This window comes from Muscardinus avellanarius (assembly GCF_963383645.1).
Source record: "Muscardinus avellanarius genome assembly, chromosome: 9".
Taxonomy (NCBI): domain Eukaryota; kingdom Metazoa; phylum Chordata; class Mammalia; order Rodentia; family Gliridae; genus Muscardinus; species Muscardinus avellanarius.
The window spans coordinates 114,816,159-114,838,708 of NC_137795.1; the positions used below are offsets into that span (position 1 = coordinate 114,816,159).

General features: G+C 47.4%; 1 protein-coding gene across 1 annotated transcript in view; it reads left to right on the forward strand.

Annotated features, from left to right (window-relative positions):
• DYNC2I1 (dynein 2 intermediate chain 1) overlaps positions 1-22,550 on the forward strand; it is a gene marked incomplete at both ends in the record, with an annotated part of 68,380 nt that overhangs the window by 39,336 nt on the left and 6,494 nt on the right. The window contains 10 exons of the mRNA XM_080701299.1: positions 4,256-4,385; positions 6,435-6,546; positions 7,464-7,552; positions 10,662-10,791; positions 12,725-12,897; positions 13,823-13,985; positions 15,575-15,688; positions 17,981-18,042; positions 19,085-19,136; positions 21,057-21,117. Of these exons, the coding sequence (XP_080557425.1) occupies positions 4,256-4,385; positions 6,435-6,546; positions 7,464-7,552; positions 10,662-10,791; positions 12,725-12,897; positions 13,823-13,985; positions 15,575-15,688; positions 17,981-18,042; positions 19,085-19,136; positions 21,057-21,117 (1,086 nt within the window). The remainder of the gene's footprint in view (positions 1-4,255; positions 4,386-6,434; positions 6,547-7,463; positions 7,553-10,661; positions 10,792-12,724; positions 12,898-13,822; positions 13,986-15,574; positions 15,689-17,980; positions 18,043-19,084; positions 19,137-21,056; positions 21,118-22,550) is intronic.

Consider the following 22,550-nt stretch of genomic DNA (forward strand, 5'->3'; position numbering starts at 1 on the left):
CCCCTGTCCAGCAGGGTGGGCCGTGGGCATCTCCATGTGGTGTTACCCTCAGGAAGGAAACCAGCAAGTGGAGTATTGCTGCATCTGTGTTCAGGAGGAAGCTGAGGGGCTTGGGGGCCAAGAAGACTAATGATGGGTTAGTATGTATTATGCGGCATCAGATGCAGTGCTTCATGTGTTACCGCTAAAGCCTTATAGTTCCTCTTACAGATAACAGGCTGAGGCTCAACATCGTTTGAACTGTGGAGCTGTTTTGAACCAGAGCTGCCAGGTGCCAAAGCTCAAGCTTATGATTACTGCAAACTGGGGAACTTATGAAATTTAGAATTTTACAAAAGATATATTCTCAAGTCATATCTACTGTATTAAAACAAAATGTGATTAAAGAGGAAATAAGAATGTATTTTTAATACTTTTTAGGTATTAAGGTAAATCTGTTTGGCACAGTGATGCACACCTGTAATCTCAGTATTTGGGAGGTGGTAGGATAACAAGACAAGAGGATTGCATGTCTGATCTGAGACTGACTCCAGCAATTTAGTGTGACTCTGATTCAAAATAAAATAAATTGAAAAAAATGGGAGGTCCTGGGGATGCAGCTTGGAGGCAAGAATGCTTTCTGAGGTTCAATCATCAGTAACATACACACACACTAGCATTTTCACAAATTAAACTACAGGCATAGATGCCTTATTTGGTCTTCTAAGTCTTAGAAATATTTGAGGAAGAAATAATTCATACTTTCACAAATTTTGGAGAATAAAAAAGGAGACTACACTTTCTAGCTTGTTTCATATGGCTACCCAAACCTTAAAAAAAGTTTTTTATAAGAATTTAAGCCAGCCGTGGTAGTAATCCCAGCATTTGGGAGGCTGAGAGAGGAGGATCGCATTTCACGGCCAGCCTCAGCTACTTAGTGAGGCCCTCTGCAACTCAGTGAGACCCTATTTCAAAATAAAGAATAAAAAATAGGGCAGGGGGTGTAGCTCAGAGGTCAAATGCCCCAGGGTTCCATCCCCAAACCTGCCAAAAAAAAATTTTTTTTTAATTTTAGATGAATTAGAGACCAATATTTCTGCTAAAGCTTTAACAGGACATTAGCAAATTGATTTCGGTATTTTAGTCAGGATCCTTCAGAGAGACAGTACTGACAGATATATATATACATGTAGACATATATGTGACAGAATGAATATATATATATATATATATATATATATATATATGTAAAAATAGCTTACTGGGGGAATTGTCTTACCTGATTATGGAGGCCAAGAGGCCCACAGCAGGCTGCCTGCAAGCTGTAGAACAGAGAATACCAGTGGTGTGGCTCAGTGCACGTCAAAGGCCTCAGAGCCCCAGGAGCCAGTGGCGTAATTCTCAGGCCCAGGTGGAAGGTCTGGAAGCCCGGGGAGCTGCTGGTGTTGGGCTCTGGAGTCCCGAAGATTGGGTACCTGGACTTCTGACATTCAAGGGCAGGAGAAGTGAGGGAGCAAGAGCTGGCCCAGGCCAGCCTGCTGGGCGGGCCCCACAGTGAGTGTGGTCTCCCCACCTAGCTCACAGCCAGGCTACTCTGAGAATACCCTCACAGACACAGCTGAAGCAGCTCCTTCATCCCAGGCAAATGCCAGGCCATCACAGTACAAGAAACACTGGTCTGGAATTCTTCTCAGTGCCTGCTGAAGGACAGAGAATGGCAGTGCCTTACCCCCCGCCTCCGTATCCCTCGGTCCAGCCAAGTGGACCGATAGCCAGATCAGCCAGCACACCCGCTCTTCATAAATGGCCATGCGAGAATGGTGTAGCATTCAGAAAGCAGCACCTCCATAGGCCCAGAGAAAAGGACATGGTCTCCTCAGTAGAGACAGAAAAGCATCTAAAATAACCGATGCATCCTCGCAAACTAGGACTGACCTTGGCCTGACAAAACACATCTACAAAACTTGTGGCTCCTCAGCTTCTTCTGCTCAGCATTGTACATAAAGGTCCCAGCCAGTACAATAAGGCAAAAAGAATAAATCAAAATAATAGGTATCAAAAATGTTTTAACATTTACTGGCCAACATGATTGTGTACAGTAACTTAAAAATCTAATGATAAGCTATTAGTATTTATGAACAGATGTGAATACTGAATGAATTTAGCAAAAGCACTGGGTAAAAAGGCAGTATATGCTGGGCGTGGTGGCACACGCTTTTAATCCCTGCCCTTGGGAGGTGAAGACAGGAGGATCGCGCAGGTTAGAAGTCAGCCTTGCTGGCTTAAGAGACCCTGTTTCCAAATAAAATATATATATATAATAGGTTTGGGAGTGTAGCCCGGAGATAGAAGGGTTCTATCCCCAGTACCACACACACAAAAAAAACCCAATATATGATAATGAATTTTTTTTCTTTTTTATGGTATTGGGAGCTGAACCCAGGGGCATTTTACCTCTGAGCTATACCCCCATTTTATTTTGAAACAGGGTCTCCCTAAGTTGCAGAAGACTCACTAAGTTACCGATGTTGGCTGAGAACCTGCAATCCTCCTGTCTCAGCCTCCCAAGTACTGGGATTAAAAATGTGTGCCACAAAGCTGGGCATGGTGGTGCATGCTTGTAATCCCAGCATTCGGGAGGCTGAGACCAGAGGATCGTGGTTTGCAGACAGCCTCAGCTACTTAGTGAGGCCCTCTGCAACTCAGTGAGACCCGGATTCAAACTAAAGAATAAGAAAAAAATAGGGCAGGGGGTGTAGCTTGGAGGTCGATTGCTCCTGGGTTCCATCCCCAGACCTGCCCAAAAAAAAAAAAAAAAAAAAAAGTGTGCCACCACACTCAACTAAGATTATTAAAAATTTACCATCTACAACAGGATTAGAATGAATGTCATGGAAGACCACAAAAGATATTACCGAAACTCAGGAAAACCTAAGGAAAAGGGTGGTATATCATATTTATGAATTGGAAGTCTTCATGTTATGGTTTGGGTGGTCGTGTTGCTCTTGACAACCAACCGTGAGTTCTTCCCCCAGGTGAATTTAATATTTATTGCAAAAGAAAAGGTAACAGAGAAAGAAAGAGAGAGAGAGAGGAGAGGAGGAGGAGAGGAGAGGGGGAAGAGGGAGAGAGAGACAGAGAGAGAGAGTCATTCCCTTGGAAAAATGCAGAGCTTATATATGTTACCCTACCTCTTTCTCCCAGCACAGTTATGTTGCAACATAAAATATAGGCACCTGTCTTAATCCATATGAAAACATAATGTTTCTTCTCAAGTCTGGTTCTCAAGCCCATGACCTAAGTTTTAACATTTTTATTTTTGTTACCAAACGGAACTGTACAAGTGTGGCCACTGATTTGGCTGCTGCTGCGTGCAGTGGGAGAGTGCATGTCCTGGCACAGCTCAATACGTGATGGGAACCGAGGGCCCTGGCCCTGCCCTGCATCACACCCCAGAGGGCGACTGACAGGGACAGCGGGAGGCTCCTCTGGGGTTGGTGTCTTACGGTTGAAGGACTTTTGGAGACAGAGGACTGGAGACAGTACGTTGCAAACTTGGGATGGTGGCCAGAGAATACAATTAGGGAAGGTGCCAGTTCGGTAAAGACCCTGAGAGTGAGTGGAGGGGACCATGCTTCCTGTGTGTTGGGGGATTCATCTGTATTTACCAAGCACTAGCCATGTGGGATAGCAAGAAAACTCTGTCCTTGACAAGCTTATGTGCGTTGGGGTGGGGGTGACAGAAGATGTCCGTGAGGACTGAACCCAGCATATTGTCATTAGGGCATCTGGAAGAAAAGAAGAAACCAGTGTAGGCGACTGAGGAGAGACAGGCCAGAGGGAACCAAGCAGATAAACCCATGTCAGGCACTGCCCAGAGCCCAAGTCCTGTGGGAACAAAGCTCTGCAGTGGCCTCGGGGAGCAGGTCTGGAAGCCTGACCGGCCATGCCGTCCATCCCAGCCTGGCTGGTGGTCAGAGAGGCCACCTGCCCAGCCCAGAGTAAGTGCTGGGTGTGGAGTCCTAGGACGCCTGTCTCCACTTCATTTTGTGTTCACCTTGGGTGCAGCATGATGTGTTCACATCCTTGGTGTATACACAACTATCTTTTACTTACTTATTTTAAACAATTATTAAATACCTCAGGCTCATGCCTCAACAAAGTTGGGTTCTTGCTAGTGGCCTACATCTAACCTCATGATTCCTTCCATCCTCCTCACACTTCCCTGTGTGCATTACTCTACTTAATTTTGTCTTGTTTCCAATTTGTTTTGAAGGACACGAAGTACAAAACTACTTCGGCTTATTGACCTAGATTTTTCATTCACTTTCTCTATCTTGGATCTACCACCAGTAAATGAATATGACATGTATATCAGAAACTTCGGGAAAAAAAATACCAAGCAGGTGAGTGCCAGGTGTCTCACCTGTGACAGAATGCAAGTTAAGTCTGTCAAGTCTGTGGCTGCTGGTGTCTTGTTCCGCAGTGTTGACGTTGGAATGGCCTGTGAAGGAGGAAGGCTCCCTTCATCACATACACTCATTAATCTGGAGACACTATGCAGTGCAGCGCAAAGCCTAAGGATCGTTCAGGAGCCTTCAGGGTCTGGATGGATGATTCACGTGCAAGGGGTTACAGGTGCGGGGCAACAGTTCCAGCCTCTAAGTACACTTTACACGGTGCAGATATTTTATTTAAAGTCAGGCAGGATGTCCGGTCTGGATGTGGTTCTCAGGTTCTGGGTGAGTGTGTCACAGGAGTACTTCTCTGTGTAAACTCTCATAGTTCATGGACCCCGGAGTGCACGATGTTCCAGCACAGTTCCCGGTGTGGACGCACGCTGCTCCCGCCAGCTCTGTTGGATCCCAGCGTCTCACGCTCTGGACTCCGTGCCCGGCTACTCTCCTCTCTTCCCTGTGTGTTTCTTATTCTCTTGCTGCCCAAATTACCTGATGCTCCTCAGTGTGCAGGACCCTTTCTCTTGGCCAAGCCTTTCTGATGACTTACACGGACTTTTCTCTCTTCTTTCAGAGTTGCTGCAGTCTACCCCACACAGTTTTGTATTCCCAACAGTCTTTCAATCATTAACTAATTGAGATAGCCTAACTTCACAAGGCTATGAAGTTTTTAAAAAGAATTTAAGTTTCCTTTTTGAGTTTTCCACATTGCTCTAGTGAGTATTCTTGAATTTACCACATATATTACAACTTCTTAAAACACAACTTCATAATCCCAGCATCTAGAAGGCTGACACCAGAGGATCACAATTCGTGAATAGCCTCAGCAACTTAGTGAGGCCCTTTGCAACTCAGTGAGACCTGGTTTCAAAATAAAAAATAAAAAATAGGGCTGGAGGTGTAGCTCGGAGGTAGGATGCCTCTGGGTTCCATCTCCGGTACACCCCCCCCCCCAAAAAAAAAAAACAGAAAGAAAAAGAAAGAGAGAGAGAAAGAAAGAAAAAGAAAGAAAGACAAGACAACTTCAGTCTCATACTAAGTAAATTCCAGTTAGTTAGAAAAATATTAAGGGCTATAAAGTTTTCTGTTATGTTTTTTCTTTTTGGGGTTTTTTGGTGCTGTATGTTGAATCTAGGGGCATCCTACCTCCAAGCTACATCTACAGCTCTGTTTTATTTTGAAACAGGGTCTCACTAAGTTGCAGAGTGCCTTACCCAGTAGCTGAAGCCGGCCATGAATCTGCCATCGTCCTGACTCCGCCCCCAACTACTGGGATTACAAGCATATACCACCATGCCTGCCCCCACCCTTGTAAAATTTGAAACAAGGTCTCACTGATTTGCTGAGGGTGCTTTGGACCTGCAATCCTGGCTCAGCCTCCCAAATACTGTAATCACAGGCCTGTGTCACCATGCCAGGCACTGCAGAGGTTTGAAGTCAGACGCCTGTCTCCCGTTTTTCTGGTGTTTGGGACAGGTGCCATCAGTTCCGCATTGCCTCCTTGGTGCGCTCAGACGAACGCTGTCAGTGGAGGCAGGCACAGCGTGGAGCTGAAGTCTAGCTGCAGATGGCCTTGAGCAGGGTGCCTCGCCTCTTTGCTTGTTCCTCTCATCTCAAAGTGATTAATGACAAAACTGTCTTTATTGAAGTGTGTACCTTTTTGGAATACAGAAATTGTTTGGTTTTGCAAAGCCAGTTTGTTCTGAGAGAATAGCATGTGTGTAGGGTAGGTGATAGTGTTTACAAACGAAAGCCAAATCCTTTGGTGTTATTTTTTGAAATGCCTTTCAAAATAAGACTATATTTATCAAATGTTTGAGAGGTAAGCAACCTTTGCATGATCATTACTTAGCCCATAATACTTATTTTGGACATAAGCAAAAAAAAAAAAAAAAAAAAAAAGACTTACTAACGTTTTGAAAATTGTTTTATTTTCAGGAATGACAGATTCTGAAGTTGACACCAAATGTTAATGCCAGTGTTCCTTTGTTTTTTAAGGTGTATGTTCAGTATAATGATGATAATGTTGAAAGAGACGTTCAGACTGAAGACATAGAGACCAGGGAAGTGTGGACCCAGCATCCAGGAGAGAGTGCTGTGGTGTCTGGAGGTAGCAACTTTGCTCTTGAGTTTTGGATGTTGACTGTCTTTACAAGACTCTTTTCTTTATTTTTACTTACTTCCCCTCTTTTTATTTTGCCTTGTATCTTTTTCTTTGGCGTGGTTGTTAGGATAAAACTATGGAAAGACCAGTATTTTTAAAAATAAACTGTCTTTTGCTAATGACTGCCATGAGAGCTGTTGATTACAAGAAGGGTAGACCTGCCCTCATGGCCTGTGGGCTCTGACCAGGGCTCATCACACAGTCCAGACAACGACTTCACAGCTGGGTTTGTGAAGCACACTCTGCTCTCTAGTTGGGGATTGGATTGCCTTCATTAGTATAGAATTTTCGCCTGTAGTTTTTAGTGTAGTTTGCAGACATGTTTGTCAATGTAGATTGAAGGTCCCTGGAATACACAGATTCTGCCTGGTTCTCTGAAGCTGTCGACCTGTCACATACTTACTGGTTGATGGTCTTTCTTGAGGAACTGTCTCTTTGTGGCAGGGAAATATATTACTCCCTTTCTCAGGTCAGCCTCTCCTGGAGAAAGTAAAGCAGGCTGAGTTTCCTGCATCTGAAATGTTTGGGACCATAGTATTTCTGATTTTGTTTTTTCTAATTAGGGATGCTCAATGTGTATGCCTAATCTTAACACTTTTGTAATAAATGGATTCCTTTAATTGCTTTTCTTATGATGTTTAAATAAGACCAATCTACAGACATCCTACAGAGCAATATACAGTTTTCGGGGAAAAATTACGACTAGATCTAAAGGATATAAATCAACATTTTCTGACCTTTCCTTCTCTTACGCATGACTCTTCATGTTTATTCGTAATGCCTTTTGACCTCTCGGAGATGCTAGGTTTGGCTGTTCCAGAGTCAACTGTGTTGGCTTTGTTTTATGTGACTTATATTTTTAGGTAGTGAAGAAAGAGATGTCTCTGATGCTATGGTTGTACCAAAGATTGATACTCAAAGGCTATCTAGCTTTCTCCGGGCAGCATGTCAGGTATATTCTACGTTTTATGTTCTATTTTCTGTATATAAGCTGCTTAAAATTTTATTATGTATAGAAACATAGAAGCTACTGAGATATTGGAGCCTTTGTAGCTTAGGTAAATCAGAATCAGCTCTTCACTCTCAGGTATCATTTCCTTAACAAATTATTGGTGGCATATTTATTAAGCCCTTGTATATAAAATAACACTAGGTAGTTATATATCATTAAAAGTGCTGTGTGTGTATTTGGACTCTATTTTAAATGGTTTCTTACATTCTAAAATAACTATAACTAAACCCGAACATATCAAGTCAGCAAAGCAAGTATAAATCTAGGATATTTGAAAATAATATACCCATTTCTTTGTGTGATATTTGGGGATTGGACTCAAGGGCTTTCTACCTCCAAGCTACACCCCGAGCTTGATTTTATTTTTTATTTTGAAACAGGGTCAACCTGAACCTGGTGGTGCACTCTTGTAATCCCAATACTTGAGAGGCTGAGACAGGAGAATTATAGGTTCATGGCCAGCCTCAGCTACTTAATGAGTTCCTCCACAACTTAGTGAGACTCTGTTTAAAAATAAGAATAAAAAGGTGCTGGGGGTGAAGATCAGAGGTAGAATGCTCCTGGGTTCAATCCCTAGTACTGCCCCCCCCAAAAAAAAACCCCACAGAGTCTTGCTAAGTAGTGGAGGCTGGTCTTGAACCTTTGATCTTCCTGTCTCAGCCTCCCAAGTACTGGGATTACAAGTGTGCACCACCATACCCAGCTATACTCATGATTTTTAAAACTGATTATGGAAAATTTCAAAATACATACAAAGATAAAGGGAATCATACTGTTAGGCCTTGGACAACTTTTCTAGTTGTCACCCGATGGACTGTTTGTCCCATGGACACCTCCTTCACTATCCTTAATACCATCATCAGAACTTTCCCTACACAAATATTTCAGTAGAAATTTTAAAAGTAACATTAGTAATAATTTCCTGTATATTAAAATATGAAGTCAAAGTTAAAATTTTCTATTGTCCCATACCCTTTTGTTTTTGTTTTTGGTTTTTTTTTTTTTTTTTTTTGTGGTACTGGGGATGGTATTCTACCTCTGAGCTATACCCCCCAGCCCTATTTTTATTTATTTATTTATTTATTTATTTATTTATTTATATATTTATTTATTTGGTGGTACTGGGGTTCCTGGAAGCCCTTCTACCTCTGGACTACACTCCCAGACCTTTTTTTTTTTTTTTTTAAACAGGGTCTCTTATGCCAGCACGACTGGCTTCGAACCTGCGCAATCCTCCTGTCTCCACCTCCCAAGCGTGGGAATTACAAGCATGCACCACCATGCCCGGCTTATTCTTTATTTTGAAATAGAGTCTCACTGAGTTACAAAGGTCCTAAATAGCTGAGGCTATCCATGAACCATAATCCTCCTGTTTCAGCCTCCCAAATGCTGGGATTACAAGCATGCACCACCACGCCCGGCTGTCCCATACTGTGTTTTGGGTTTTTTTTTTGTTGTTTTTTTTTTGTTTGTTTGTTTTGTTTTGTTTTGGTGGTACTGGGGTTCCTGGAAACCCTTCTACCTCCCGGCTACACTCCCAGACCTATTTTATATTTTTATTTGGAAACAAGGTCTCTTAAACCAGCACGGCTGGCTTCGAACCTGCACGATCCTCCTTTCTCTGCCTCCCAAGCGTGGGGATTACAAGCGTATGCCACCATGCCCAGTTTGTCCCATACCCTTTTTAAGCCCAGAATTTAAATACAGAGTGAAAATAAATACCTAAACACTATAACATTGTTAAGCATTGATATATTGATTTGAGTTAAACCTTTTTTTTTTGTGGAATTGGGGGTAGAACCCAGAGGCTTTCTACCTCTGGGCTATACTCCCAGACCTTTTTTATATTTTATTTGGAAACAGAGTCTCACTAAGTTTCTGAGAGCCTCACTAAGTAGCTGAGGCTGGCTTTGAACACGTGTGATCCTCCTGTCTCCGCCTCCCAAGCGCGGGGATTACAAGCGTGCGCCACCACGCCAGGCTCTGCGTTAAACCTATTTGAGCCTTTTGTAAATACCTTATAGTTAGTTCATCTTATAGTTAGTTAGTTCATCTTATACTTAGTTCATCTTATACTTAGTTCATCTTATAGTTAGTTCATCTAAATGCCAATGTTATATAGGGATTTGTGGTAAAAATATGATTAAGCTTGACATTTTGTTTTTGACATTTGGCACTAGGGATTGAACCTAGAGGTCTTCTACTTCTGAATTACACCTCTTCTCCATTTAATTTTTATTTGGAGTTAGGGTCTCACTAAGTTGCTGAGGGCCTCACGAAATTGCCTATCTCAACCTCCCAACTACTGGGATTACAAGCGTGCACCACTGTATTTAGCTTAATGTAATTTTTCACTATAATGAAATTCTGTTTTAGTGTAGGGCTCTGGGGATCATGTGGGTGTTGTGTAAGGTGAAAGAGAAAGATGGGCTGGATGGGAGAGGGACCAAGATACTAGACGGTAGGCCTGGGGCGTCTCCGATTCCCCAGGCCTCTATACACCCCCTCCCTCAAACATAATACATCCCCTGGTGTCCCCAACCTCTCTACATCCCCTACCGTCCCCAACCTCTCCTGTCTGTTCCGGTGGACATTCCCATCAGCTCTCTCCCCAAATGTCCCTGCCGCCTGTAGCCATGCTGCCAGTCCTCACCAGAGTTCCTTGCCTTTCCCAGCCTTCCTGTCTTCCTTCAGTGGCAGCAGCTTCATGCTGACCCAGGACTCCAGTAAGAAAGTGTGGTGGTTGCTTGCTGTGTCTCTGCAGTACCTTGTTAGTTTAAGAATATTGTATATTCTCTCATTTTTCTATGATATTCAGCATGTAAGGTGAAATAGAGGCCATTCTTTGGCATTTATTTTAATTGTTCTTTTTATTTTAGTTTCTTTTATCAAAAAGTACCATACAGGTTTTTTTGTTGTTGTTGTTTTTATGTTGTAGTGGAGCCAAGTACTTATTCACAGAAACAGATAAGGTGAAAAGGTAATTTTTAAGATGCTAACACCGTGGTAGTATTTTTTTTTTAAAAAGAATACTCATTATCTTTGAAAGGTGATTGCTGTTTTGCTTGAAGAGGACCATTTGGCAGCTGGACCCAGCTGGAATCTCAGGGCTCAAGACAATACCCTCCAAATTAGTGATAGCTCCTCTCATTTGAATACCAGCCTGCCATTCCTGCAAAGTAAGAGGTCCTTTTAAGTTTATTTTTAAATGTAACTACTAAATATTTATGTTGGATTAATGATTTTTAATGTGATGTTGTTTATTGTATCTAAAATAGAGACACGGGTTTTTTTGTGTGTGTGTGGTACTAGGGATGGAACCTAGGGGCATTCTACCTTTGAGCTATAGCCTCAGCCCTATTTGTTTAAACTTTATTTTTTTATGGAAATCTTTGAAAACAAGATGTTCTTTTTTATTTTTTTATTTTTATGTGGATCATATTGCAAATGGCATACTTTCAGATATGCTTGTTCCTCCCCCTGCCCCTGCTTCCCCTTCCCTTCCTTCCAACACTGAGTGTTCAGGTTGACCATGCTACATTCACACTTATCCACATATTTGGATATTAATCAACCCCAGCCTTCTTCCTCTCCTACCCTTCCATTCTAGCTTTGCTGAGGTTTCCCCTCCATTATCTGGAGTCCCTCTGGTATTCCTAATACTCCTTAGTTTGGGCATATTAGAGACTTCACTTCTCTTCTCTTTCTGTGCTTGGCTGATCTCACTTAACATAATGTTCTCCAGGTCTTTCCATCTTCTTGGCGAATGACATGATTTTGTTCTTCTTTATAGCTGAGTAAAATTCCATTGTATGTATTTCCCATAATTTTGCAATCCATTCATCTGTTGATGGACACCTAGGTTGGTTCCATATTTTGACTATTACAAATTGTGCTGCTATGAATATGGGTATGCATATGTTACTATAGTTCTCTGATTTCAACCCCTTTGGAAAGATACCCGGCAGTGGTATAGCTGAATCATATGGTGAATCTATTCCCAGTTTTCTAAGGAATCTCCACACTGATTTGTTTGTTTGTTTGTTTGTTTGTTTGTTTGCGGGTCTGAGAATGGAACCCAGGGGCATTTGACCTCCGAGCTATACCTCCTGCCCCATTTTTTATTCTTTATTTTTTTTGTTTGTTTTTTGGTGGTACTGGGATTCCTGGAAGCCCTTCTACCTCTGGGCTACACTCCCAGACCTATTTTTATATTTTTATTTGGAAACAGGGTCTCTTAAGCCAGAGCAAGCGTCTGGCTTCAAACCTGTGCAATCCTCCTGTCTCTGCCTCCCAATCGCGGGGATTACGAGCGTGCACCACCACGCCCGGCCTTTATTCTTTATTTTGAAACAGGGTCTCACTAAGTTGTGGAGGGCCTTGCTAAGTAGCTGAGGCTGTCTGCGAACCTCGATCCTCCCATCTGAGCTTCCCGAATGCTGGGATTACAAGCGTGCGCCACAACACCCGGCCACACTGATCTTTTGAAACAAGGTCTTACTAAGTTGCAGAGGGCCTCACTAAGTTGCTGAGGCTGGCCATGAACCTGCATTTCTCTTGTCTCTGCCTCCCAGGTACAAGGATTATGGGTGTGTACCACCACGCCTGCCTAAGATTCAGTTTCTATTGAACTGAAAAATGAGTATTTAGAGTTTTTTTCTTAAATGTTTATGTTAAATTTATAGTTAATAATTTTCATATATTGTTTGAAAAGGGCTTACATGTAGAACAGAGCTCAGCTTACCTAACACTAACAGAAGAGATGGCTATTTTAAAGAGAACCGGGATTCCTCAACTAGTTCCTAGCCAAGTATCAGGTTCAGCTCTCTCCAGTGTTTTCCTGTTCTGAGACTCTGAATCCTAAGCACGAGTTCAGGCAATTTGGTTTTGTGTGAATTAGTTGTAGGTAAAGGAAAGTGAGCACAAGCTCACTTTGGTCAGGGTGTTCAGGTACCAGCAGTGGCCATTGTCAAAACCCAGATTTCGCATATGTTCAGTTTTGAAAAAAATATTTTTGTTTCTTAATTCTAAGTTTGAGGATTCTGCAGTGCTAATTTAACATGAATTCTGGAAGACTGCTAAAATGCAAAAATATCTTTATCCTATCCCCAGATCGGAAAGTATTCTACTTGCATGCCTCTGGAGTCCAGAGGCAGACAGTGGTCTCTGTCCACGATTTGCCTGGAAAGGCATTTGCCCAGCCGCTGGACAGCAGATACATCCTCTGTGTGTGGGATATCTGGCAGCCTTCGGGGCCTCAGAAGGTCTTGATGTGTGAATCCAAGGTACACTCATGAGGAGGGTTGTGTGTGTGGAGGGAGAGCGGTGGGTTGACAGTGGAGATAAGAGAGAGGGCACGGAGAATTGAGAGCCAAGGAGGATGCGAACTTGAGGTCACTTCCTGTCTCTCCCAGCTACCCGCAGCTCTGCTGCAGGGGCAGCGAGGCACATGTGAGGGTTGGTTTGGACTCCAGAGATTCTAGTTCAGAGTTTCAGACTGAGAAACCCAAGATTATCAGGGAGCAGCTGCCTGTTGGTCAGTTGTAGTTATAGACATAATAAATATACTGGCCAGCCTGGTGTAGTTCTGGATCCTAGAAGCCACACTTTTTGGCTTGTATTGTCTGGGTCCTGGACATCTCAGAGGTCTCATGATACCCTCACGGCCTCTAGCAGAGGTCTTAGTGCCCTGGTACTTGCTCAGGGTCTCTGGCCCTGGTCAGCAGCAGTCCAGGCTGCCCTTCACGTTTGCCTCCTTTTAACATTGGTTTCCCCAAAGCTACAGAGAAGAGTGACTTGTGTAGGTATCCACTTTAGGGGCTCAGACATTAAAGCATGGCATACAAGTTGTAAATAACATTTACAAAAGGTGGAATTACCATTTTTGAGGTCCAGCTAATTGAGTTGAATGGAAGGCATAGCTGAGCACATTCTATGTACCTAGATGTGTGCTAGAAACTTTATATCTGCGATCATAATAATTCTGCCAGGTTTATTTATTATCTCTACTTTCATTTGAGGAAACTGATGGGCAAGTTAAATTTTATTTACGTGCAAACATCTTATGTTCTACTCACAATACTCCATAGCTCCCCAGAGGGAATGCTGTAGGGACATGATCTGTGTGAAGTGAAAAAGTGTCAGACGTCACCCTCAGCGAATGTGATCCCCTTGGTTTTGGTTGCCCACTTTTTGTGTTTTTATTTTCAGGTCACATGCTGTTGCTTTAACCCTTTTAAGGCATTTTTGCTGTTTGCCGGGACAGTGCATGGCTCAGTGGTCGTGTGGGACTTGAGAGAAGACTCTCGGATACATCAGTACGTGAAGCTAAGCGACTGTTTGTGGACCTTCAGGACGGCAACCTTTTCCACAGGTCAGTGTCTGCCTCTCAGGTCTCAAGAGGCCACCACAGACTCGAGGACTGAAGCTTTAAGTTTGTTGACATTTAGTTGTTCAGATTATCCAGAGCGTAGGGTCTGACCCATGGGAAAAGAGGCATTTGATAAATAGAAAAAAACTTATTCCAGTAATCCTTCCCAGTGGCCAATAATGGTTGGATTTTTTCATATTAAACTTGTGGATTCCCCCAAATCCTCCGCAGAATAAGATTTGTTTTTAAACAAAGGTATGTGGGAGCAGGTGTGCTCCTGTGGCATAGTGAATTTGTGCTTGGAGTAGTAAAGTAAAATTAGTCACCTCTTCAGGGATGGAGGAAGCGGAACAGCAGGCCTCTCGGGACCTGCACTTTTACTCAGGTGAACAGCCCCGCTTTGCCGTACTGCCGCACCATGACAAACAGGAGCACTTCCCTCGGTCGAGGGCCTTCTCCAAGTGCTTTGTACGCAATGCTCATTTAATTCTCATCATGGCACTCTGTCCCAGCTGCTCAGGAAGGTGAAATGTTTGTCCAGTGCAGCCCTGAGTCCACAGCAGGGTCTGTGCTCAGACCGGATGGTCTGCTCTGGGCCTGCTCTGGCCAGTGCCTTCCTATGGGGCTGGAGTCGGCCGGCGAGGGCTCAGCTCCTCGCTGCCCTTGACCGTACTCCTGCTCGAGCATGCCACACCACCTGGGCTCTTGGTTTCTGCCTCTCTCCCTCCTCCAGGGCCAGTGACCTGCTTTCTATCCCTATAGTTTTGCTTTTCCCAGACATCAAAGAAAGGGAATCATATAGTAGCCTCATGCTTTGAGAGTCCCCTGTGTCACTGCACATTGTAGAAATCCCTTCCTTCTTTGCTGAGTAGTGTACCCTTGCATGGGTGTTCCAAGTTCACTCGTCCATTCACCTGTTGATGGACATTTGGTCAATTCCAGCTGTTGGCGATTATGAATATAGTGTGTACATAAGTGCCTATCCAGTACTTGACTCATTTTGCATTCCAGCAAAGTATGAGAGCTTTAGTAACTCTGGGTCCTATTCAGCTTTTGGTTTTATCATGGAATGTTTCTTGGCTTCTCTTAACAGGCATATAGTAGTATCTCATTGTGGTTCTACTTCTCCTTCTCTAATTACTAACGATGTTGAGTGTATTTTCACATGCTATTTGCCATTCATATATCTTTGTTGGTGACATCTGTTGCCCATTTTTAATTGGATATTTTCGTGTGTGTGTGTGTGTGTGTGTGTGTGTGTGTGTGTGTGTTACTGTGCATTAAACCTGGGTGCATTCTGTCTCTGAGCTGCACCTCCAGCCCTATTTATTTTTAAACACCATGCCCGGGATTAACTAAGTGTCAGTAAGTTTTGGAGGGCCTCACTAAGTTGCTGAGGCTGGCCGCGAACCTGTGACCCACAGTACTAGGGACTGAACCTGGTGCCTTGCACATGCTAGTCAAACACTCCGCTACTGAGCTATATCATCAGTCTTACTAAGTTTTGAGAATCTTTTTGTATTCTAAGTATATCTTTTTTGTATTCTAAGTATATATTTTTTCCTACTTACACGTGGGGTTTTAACCTCCAGACGGAATCCTATCTTCAGTAAACCACCGAAGCCCACTCCAAGCCATAGAGCCTGTGTCGACATCCGTCCACAGAAAGCAGAGCTTTGTGCTTTCGCCCTTCTCTGCTCAAGAAGGTACAGAGCCCTCCTCCCTCCTCACAGGGGCTGCCCTCCTCCTCACACGGGCCGCCCTCCTCCTCACACGGGCCGCCCTCCTCCCTCCTCACATGGGCTGCCCTCCTCCTCACACGGGCCGCCCTCCTCCTCACACGGGCCGCCCTCCTCCTCACACGGGCTGCCCTCCTTCCTCACATGGGCCGTCCTCCTCCCTAACACAGGCCGCCCTCCAACCTCACAGGGGCCGCCCTCCCTCCTCACAGGGGCCGCCCTCCCTCCCTCACACGGGCCGCCCTCCTCCCTCACAAGGGCTGCCCTCCCTCCTCACACGGGCCGCCCTCCTCCCTCACACGGGCTGCCCTCCCTCCTCACACGGGCCACCCTCCTCCCTTCCTCACACGGGCCGCCCTCCTCCTCACACGGGCCGCCCTCCTCCCTTCCTCACACGGGCCGCCCTCCTCCTCACACGGGCCGCCCTCCTTCCTCACACGGGCCGCCCTCCTCCCTAACACGGGCCGCCCTCCAACCTCACAGGGGCTGCCCTCCCTCCTCACAGGGGCCGCCCTCCTCCTCACACGGGCTGCCCTCCTTCCTCACACGGGCCGCCCTCCTCCCTAACACGGGCCGCCCTCCAACCTCACAGGGGCTGCCCTCCCTCCTCACAGGGGCCGCCCTCCTCCTCACACGGGCTGCCCTCCTTCCTCACACGGGCCGCCCTCCTCCCTAACACGGGCCGCCCTCCAACCTCACAGGGGCTGCCCTCCCTCCTCACAGGGGCCGCCCTCCTCCTCACACGGGCTGCCCTCCTTCCTCACACGGGCCGCCCTCCTCCCTAACACGGGCCGCCCTCCAACCTCACAGGGGCCGCCCTCCCTCCTCACAGGGGCCTCCCTCCTCCCTCACACGGGCTGCCCTCCTCCCTCACACGGGCTGCCCTCCCTCCTCACACGGGCTGCCCTCCCTCCTCACACGGGCCGCCATCCTCCCTTCCTCACACGGGCCGCCCTCCTCCCTCACACGGGCCGCCCTCCTCCTCACACGGGCCGCCCTCCTTCCTCACATGGGCCGTCCTCCTCCCTAACACGGGCCGCCCTCCAACCTCACAGGGGCCGCCCTCCCTCCTCACAGGGGCCGCCCTCCCTCCCTCACACGGGCCGCCCTCCTCCCTCACAAGGGCTGCCCTCCCTCCTCACACGGGCCGCCCTCCTCCCTCACACGGGCTGCCCTCCCTCCTCACACGGGCCACCCTCCTCCCTTCCTCACACGGGCCGCCCTCCTCCTCACACGGGCCGCCCTCCTCCCTTCCTCACACGGGCCGCCCTCCTCCTCACACGGGCCGCCCTCCTTCCTCACACGGGCCGCCCTCCTCCCTAACACGGGCCGCCCTCCAACCTCACAGGGGCTGCCCTCCCTCCTCACAGGGGCCGCCCTCCTCCTCACACGGGCTGCCCTCCTTCCTCACACGGGCCGCCCTCCTCCCTAACACGGGCCGCCCTCCAACCTCACAGGGGCTGCCCTCCCTCCTCACAGGGGCCGCCCTCCTCCTCACACGGGCTGCCCTCCTTCCTCACACGGGCCGCCCTCCTCCCTAACACGGGCCGCCCTCCAACCTCACAGGGGCCGCCCTCCCTCCTCACAGGGGCCGCCCTCCTCCCTCACACGGGCTGCCCTCCTCCCTCACACGGGCTGCCCTCCCTCCTCACACGGGCTGCCCTCCCTCCTCACACAGGCCGCCATCCTCCCTTCCTCACACGGGCCGCCCTCCTCCCTCACACGGGCCGCCCTCCTCCTCACACGGGCCGCCCTCCTTCCTTACACGGGCTGCCCTCCTCCCTCACACGGGCCGCCCTTCAACCTCACAGGGGCCGCCCTCCTCCCTCACGGGGCCCCCCTCCTCCCTCACACGGGCCGCCCTCCTCCCTCACGGGGGCCGCCCTCCTCCCTCACACGGGCCGCCCTCCTCCTCACACGGGCCACCCTCCTCCCTCACACGGGCCGCCCTCCTCCCTCCTCCCTCCCTCACACGGGCCGCCCTCCTCCTCACACGGGCCGCCCTCCTCCCTTCCTCACACGGGCCGCCCTCCTCCCTCACGGGGGCCGCCCTCCTCCCTCACACGGGCCGCCCTCCTCCTCACACGGGCCGCCCTCCTCCCTCACACGGGCCGCCCTCCTCCCTCCCTCACACGGGCCGCCCTCCCTCCCTCACACGGGCCGTCCTCCTCCCCTCGCTCACGCGGCTGTCCGTTGCGTGCTCTGAAATGAGCCTTCCTTGTTTGAAGCCACTCTTTCTTGTGTTTCTGGTTCCATTAGAAGTGTCTGGCTTGTCCTTCCATGTGGCCTCCTTGGATGAGAGCGGGGTTCTCAACATGTGGGTGAGTAGGTGGCCCAGGGCCCCATACATGAGCTGGAGTGAAGGGTTGTGGTGGAGGAAGGCCCCTGAATTGGGGCAGGGGCTCAGGGAAAGAGCAGGACTGATGGGGAAACCAGGAGAAAACCTGGGCTGACCAGTTTTGTGGAGAGGAGATACCGATTTTTTTTTTTTATATTGGCAGTTTGGGGGCCAACCGATAGCTCAGGCTTTCCCTGTATGCCTGCAGTAGAGTGTGAGGCATTGGAAGACAGTGTTGGGGCCTGGGCTCATCCTACAGGTCAGGAGACTCTGGCTGGTTTCACTTCTTGTGGTACTAAGGATGGAGCCCAGGGGCATTCTACCTCCTAGCTATACCCCCAGCTCTATTTTTCTTTTTTTTTTCTTTTTTTTCTTTTTTTTTTTTTTGGTAGTACTGGGGTTCCTGGAAGCCCTTCTTCCTCCGGGCTACACTCCCAGACCTATTTTATATTTTTGAAACAGGGTCTCTTACGCCAGCACGGCTGGCTTCGAACCTGCGCGATCCTCCTGTCTCCGCCTCCCAAGCGCGGGGATTACAAGCGTGCGCCACCACGCCCGGCTCATTTTTTTATTTTTAAACAGGGTGTCTGAGTTGCAAAGAGCTTCACTAAGTAGTTGAGGCTGTGCGCAAACCTGGATCCTCCTCTCTCAGCCTCCCAAATGCTGGGATTACAAGCATACACCACCACGCCAGGCTTTATGTTTTATTTTGAAACAGGGTCTTGCCACATTGCTGAGGGTTTTGCTAAGCTGCTAAGGCTGGTCTTGAACCTGCTAGGATTATAGGTGTGCACCACTACACCTGGCTAGACTCTGGCTATTGAAGTCACTGAGTAAAGAGTGTATTACAGAAAGGAATTGCTAGGGTTTAGGAGTTAAGTCCTGACGTCAGTGGTCAGCCATCTTTCTGGAGCAGTGGTACTCTTAGGACCTAATAGCATGCTATCTTAATTACAGCCATGCTTTGTTTAGATTACTACATAATTACAATTATTAATAATCATTTTTCAATATTCTGTTTCCAGGTGGTTGTTGAATTACCAAAGGCGGATATTGCAGGTTCAATAAGTGATTTAGGTAACTATTAAATTACAAAATTAATTTTAGTCAACATTTGAAAAAATAGAGATTAAAGACACTAGTACCTACAAAAAAACATGTGATTGGCTACTTGAAAAATGAACCTTAAGTGTATCCCATATCTTATCAACTATGGATGAGGCCCTCCTCCTTTCTAGAGTGGTCAAATGACGTGGTGACTGATTCCTCCTTTCTGTCACTTCCCAAGCTCTGCTTACAGTGGGGTGGGATAAGTCAAGCATGCCTGGATTCTGCATTTGGGTGCAGCAGGGCAGACACACAGGGTGCAGGTGTCCTTGACCGGCCCTGGAGGAATGCAAGAGCAGTTTTCCGTCGAGTCTGTGAATCCTTGCTTAGTCTGGACTTTCTTCCTTGGGGCTCATTCCTCAGGGCATGCCAGTGTGCCCGCGTGCCCCTTCTGAGGTCCCTTGGCATGTGAGAGTTCTGTGAGGCAGAGCAGAAGTGGCCAGGAGCAGAATGCTCAAGTCCCAGGGACACTTGGGCTTTGACACCATGCAATACGGTTCTGGCTCCAAAGAGGAACTGGAAATCATGGTGCGGTTGGTCCGGTTGTAACTAGGTTCTAGTCAGTTCAGTTTCAAACTCTACTTCCTTATCACCATGTCAGCCTCTAGGTACTCATGTTGTAAGAACCAATCTCTCTTTCTCCTTGTTTGTGTCAGGGGTGAGCTCCCGTGGAGATCGGGAAGACAGGTGGTGGGCGTAAGACTGACCCTGCTCCCAGCTCCCCAGAGTTGGGCGGAGGCCTGTGCCTCTGTGGAGCAAATGCTGCCTGCTTCCTGTTGGAAACGCACGTAGCATCACTTCAGCTTACTGTACACTCGTCAGCCTGGGACAGAGTGACTTCCCGTACGTGCTGCTGAGGAGGGATGACCACTCCGGGGTTCCTTGCCTGGTACCCTCTCTGCTTGCTGTGAAGCCCATCTGCCTCGTGCTGGTCCATCTAGGCTCACCATTAGGTTGCTCAATGACTCTCAGAATCTCAGGAGGTGGCCCCAGCTCCATCTAGGCCGTAGCGTACTGGCCCTGGCAGAATGAAGTCACATCTCTGTTCATTTCTTTGTAAAGTGTTCTCTGCACCAGTTAAGTCCAGTCCCAGGTACCGGGGCATAGGGTAAGAAGACACTGGCTGCAGGTGAGGCCTGGTGACGTAGTTGCTCGGCAGAGAGGCCTGGGAGGACGAGGGGGCTGAGCAGCGTGGAGGTGCAGAGTGGTCCCCGTGGAGAGCAACTGGAGCGTCCTCTTGAGGCAGCTGTAACTGGCAGGTGATGATGGCCCTTGCCAAGTGCCAGCTGGCTTCATTTCTATAGACTTTCAGCTGCTCCCAAAGTTCTAGGAAGCATCTTGCCTAGAATTTGGGTTTAGTATATGTAAAACTCAAGCTCCTCCCCTTGCTGTAATTTAAGGAGGGAGCTGGCCTTGGGAACAGGCAGGGGCAAGGCCAGTGGTTGCGTGGGCTCTGCCTGGTGGCCATGTGCACTGGGGGAACGGGGGGTGGGGGTGGAAGAACATGTGTGGCTCGGAAGTCATGGCTTTGTGTTGCTCGAGGGAAGGAGGTTAGGGGCTGATGGAGCAGGAATGCTGGAGAGGCGAAGAGGCCCCATCCACTTGGCAGGGCCTGCTGGGTTCATGTTAGATGTCTGCACTGATCTGAAGATGTGCGGCTGTGGGTCTTAATCCCGTAGCCTTCCTCGGGAGGCGCTGAGCTGCAGGTTCCCATCGCTCCTCCTCCCGGGCACACACACCTCACTGGGGCCCAGGATCACTGCCCGGCCTCGTGTTTGGTGTCGTTTCTGAACTCAGATACTGAAGCAAAGAGCAGTTCCAGGCAGCTGCTCTGCATGTCGATTCAGCTCGTGTTCAGAGGCACATCTCTTCTGGCTCATCTGTTTCCAGGTCTGATCCCTGGAGGGAGGATAAAGCTGGTCCACAGTGCTGCGCTGCACTTGGGCGACAGGTGAGACCACCGTGACCGACTGACGCACTCCTCCCCTCACATGACCATTTCCTGCAGAAAGACGTAACAGCAGGTGGTTGCATGCACAATGAATGTATGCACAAAGACATACTTTTTATATTCTATTTTACACTTAACTTATTTATTGGTAATGAGTCAGTATAACAAATACAACTGTCAAGTGTAGAACTGTTTTTTTTTTTTTTTTTCCAGTACTAGGGATGGAAACCAGGGGCATTCTACCTCTGAGCGACACCCCCAACCCTATTTTTATTCTTTATTTTGAGACAGGTTCTCACTGAGTTGCAAAGGGCATAAGTAGCTGAGGCTGGCTTCGAACCTGTGCACTCCTAATAAAAAAATGCTTCCTAGTCAGGTGTGGCAGTGCACGCCTGTAATCCCAGTACTTGGGAGGCTGAGACAGGAGGATCGCAGGTTCAAGGCCATGGTAAGTTAGTGACACCTTGTTTCAAAATAAAAAGTACTGGGGGTGTAGCTCACAGGTAGACTGCCCCTGGGTTCAGTGCCCCCAGATTCATACTTTTGTACTATTTTTCATTCCATTTTAGCATAACCTTGAAGTTAAACTTAGATAAGGTTTTAGGAACCAGAAACATTAATAGCAAGTCATATTCAGAAATTTGCATTTCTACCTTTATGCATATAACTTATTGTGATATAAATATTCTTTTGTGTGTGTGGTACTAGGGATGGAACTCAGGGGCATTATACTTCCAAGATATAGCCCCAGCCCCATTTTTTAGTCTTTTTATTTTTGAAACAAGGTCTCACTGAGTTGTGAAGGGCCTCACTAAGTAGCTGAGGCTTTCCCCGAACTGCGATCCTCCGGTGTCAGCCTCCCGAATGCTGGGATTACAAGTATGCGCCACCACACCTGGCAAATATTATTAAAATATTATTTTTATTGTTAAAATCCTCCGCCTCCCAGATTGCTGGGACTTATCACCCCTGGCAGAGAGTGGGACACTTTCACATGCTCAGCCTCAGGAGATTCCCACAGTCTGCAAATTGACTCCACAACCCCAAATCACAAAAACTGCAGGCATAAGGAAACACTCTGCCACAGCATAGCAAGTCGGATCAGCCTGCACACTGAGAGCCTGAGACTGCCGTATAAAACCTCTAGAAACAAAATAGGGTTGGGGTGTGGCTCAAGGCGGGCCACTTGCCGAACATGTGCAAGGCCCCGGGTCTGACCAAGGGCAGCCCTCCCCCAAAAATTATAAAACAAAGTCAGCCAGGTGTGATGACAACGCACGCTTGTAACCCCAGTATGCGCAGTGTTGTCAAAATGTCAGTCAGAGACTGTCTGCGAACCCGATCCTCTGGTCTCCACTTCATCCCTGGTACCACATACAAAAAAAGTCAGTTCAGTTCTGCCAGGCACAGTGGCACAGAAATCCCATACTTAG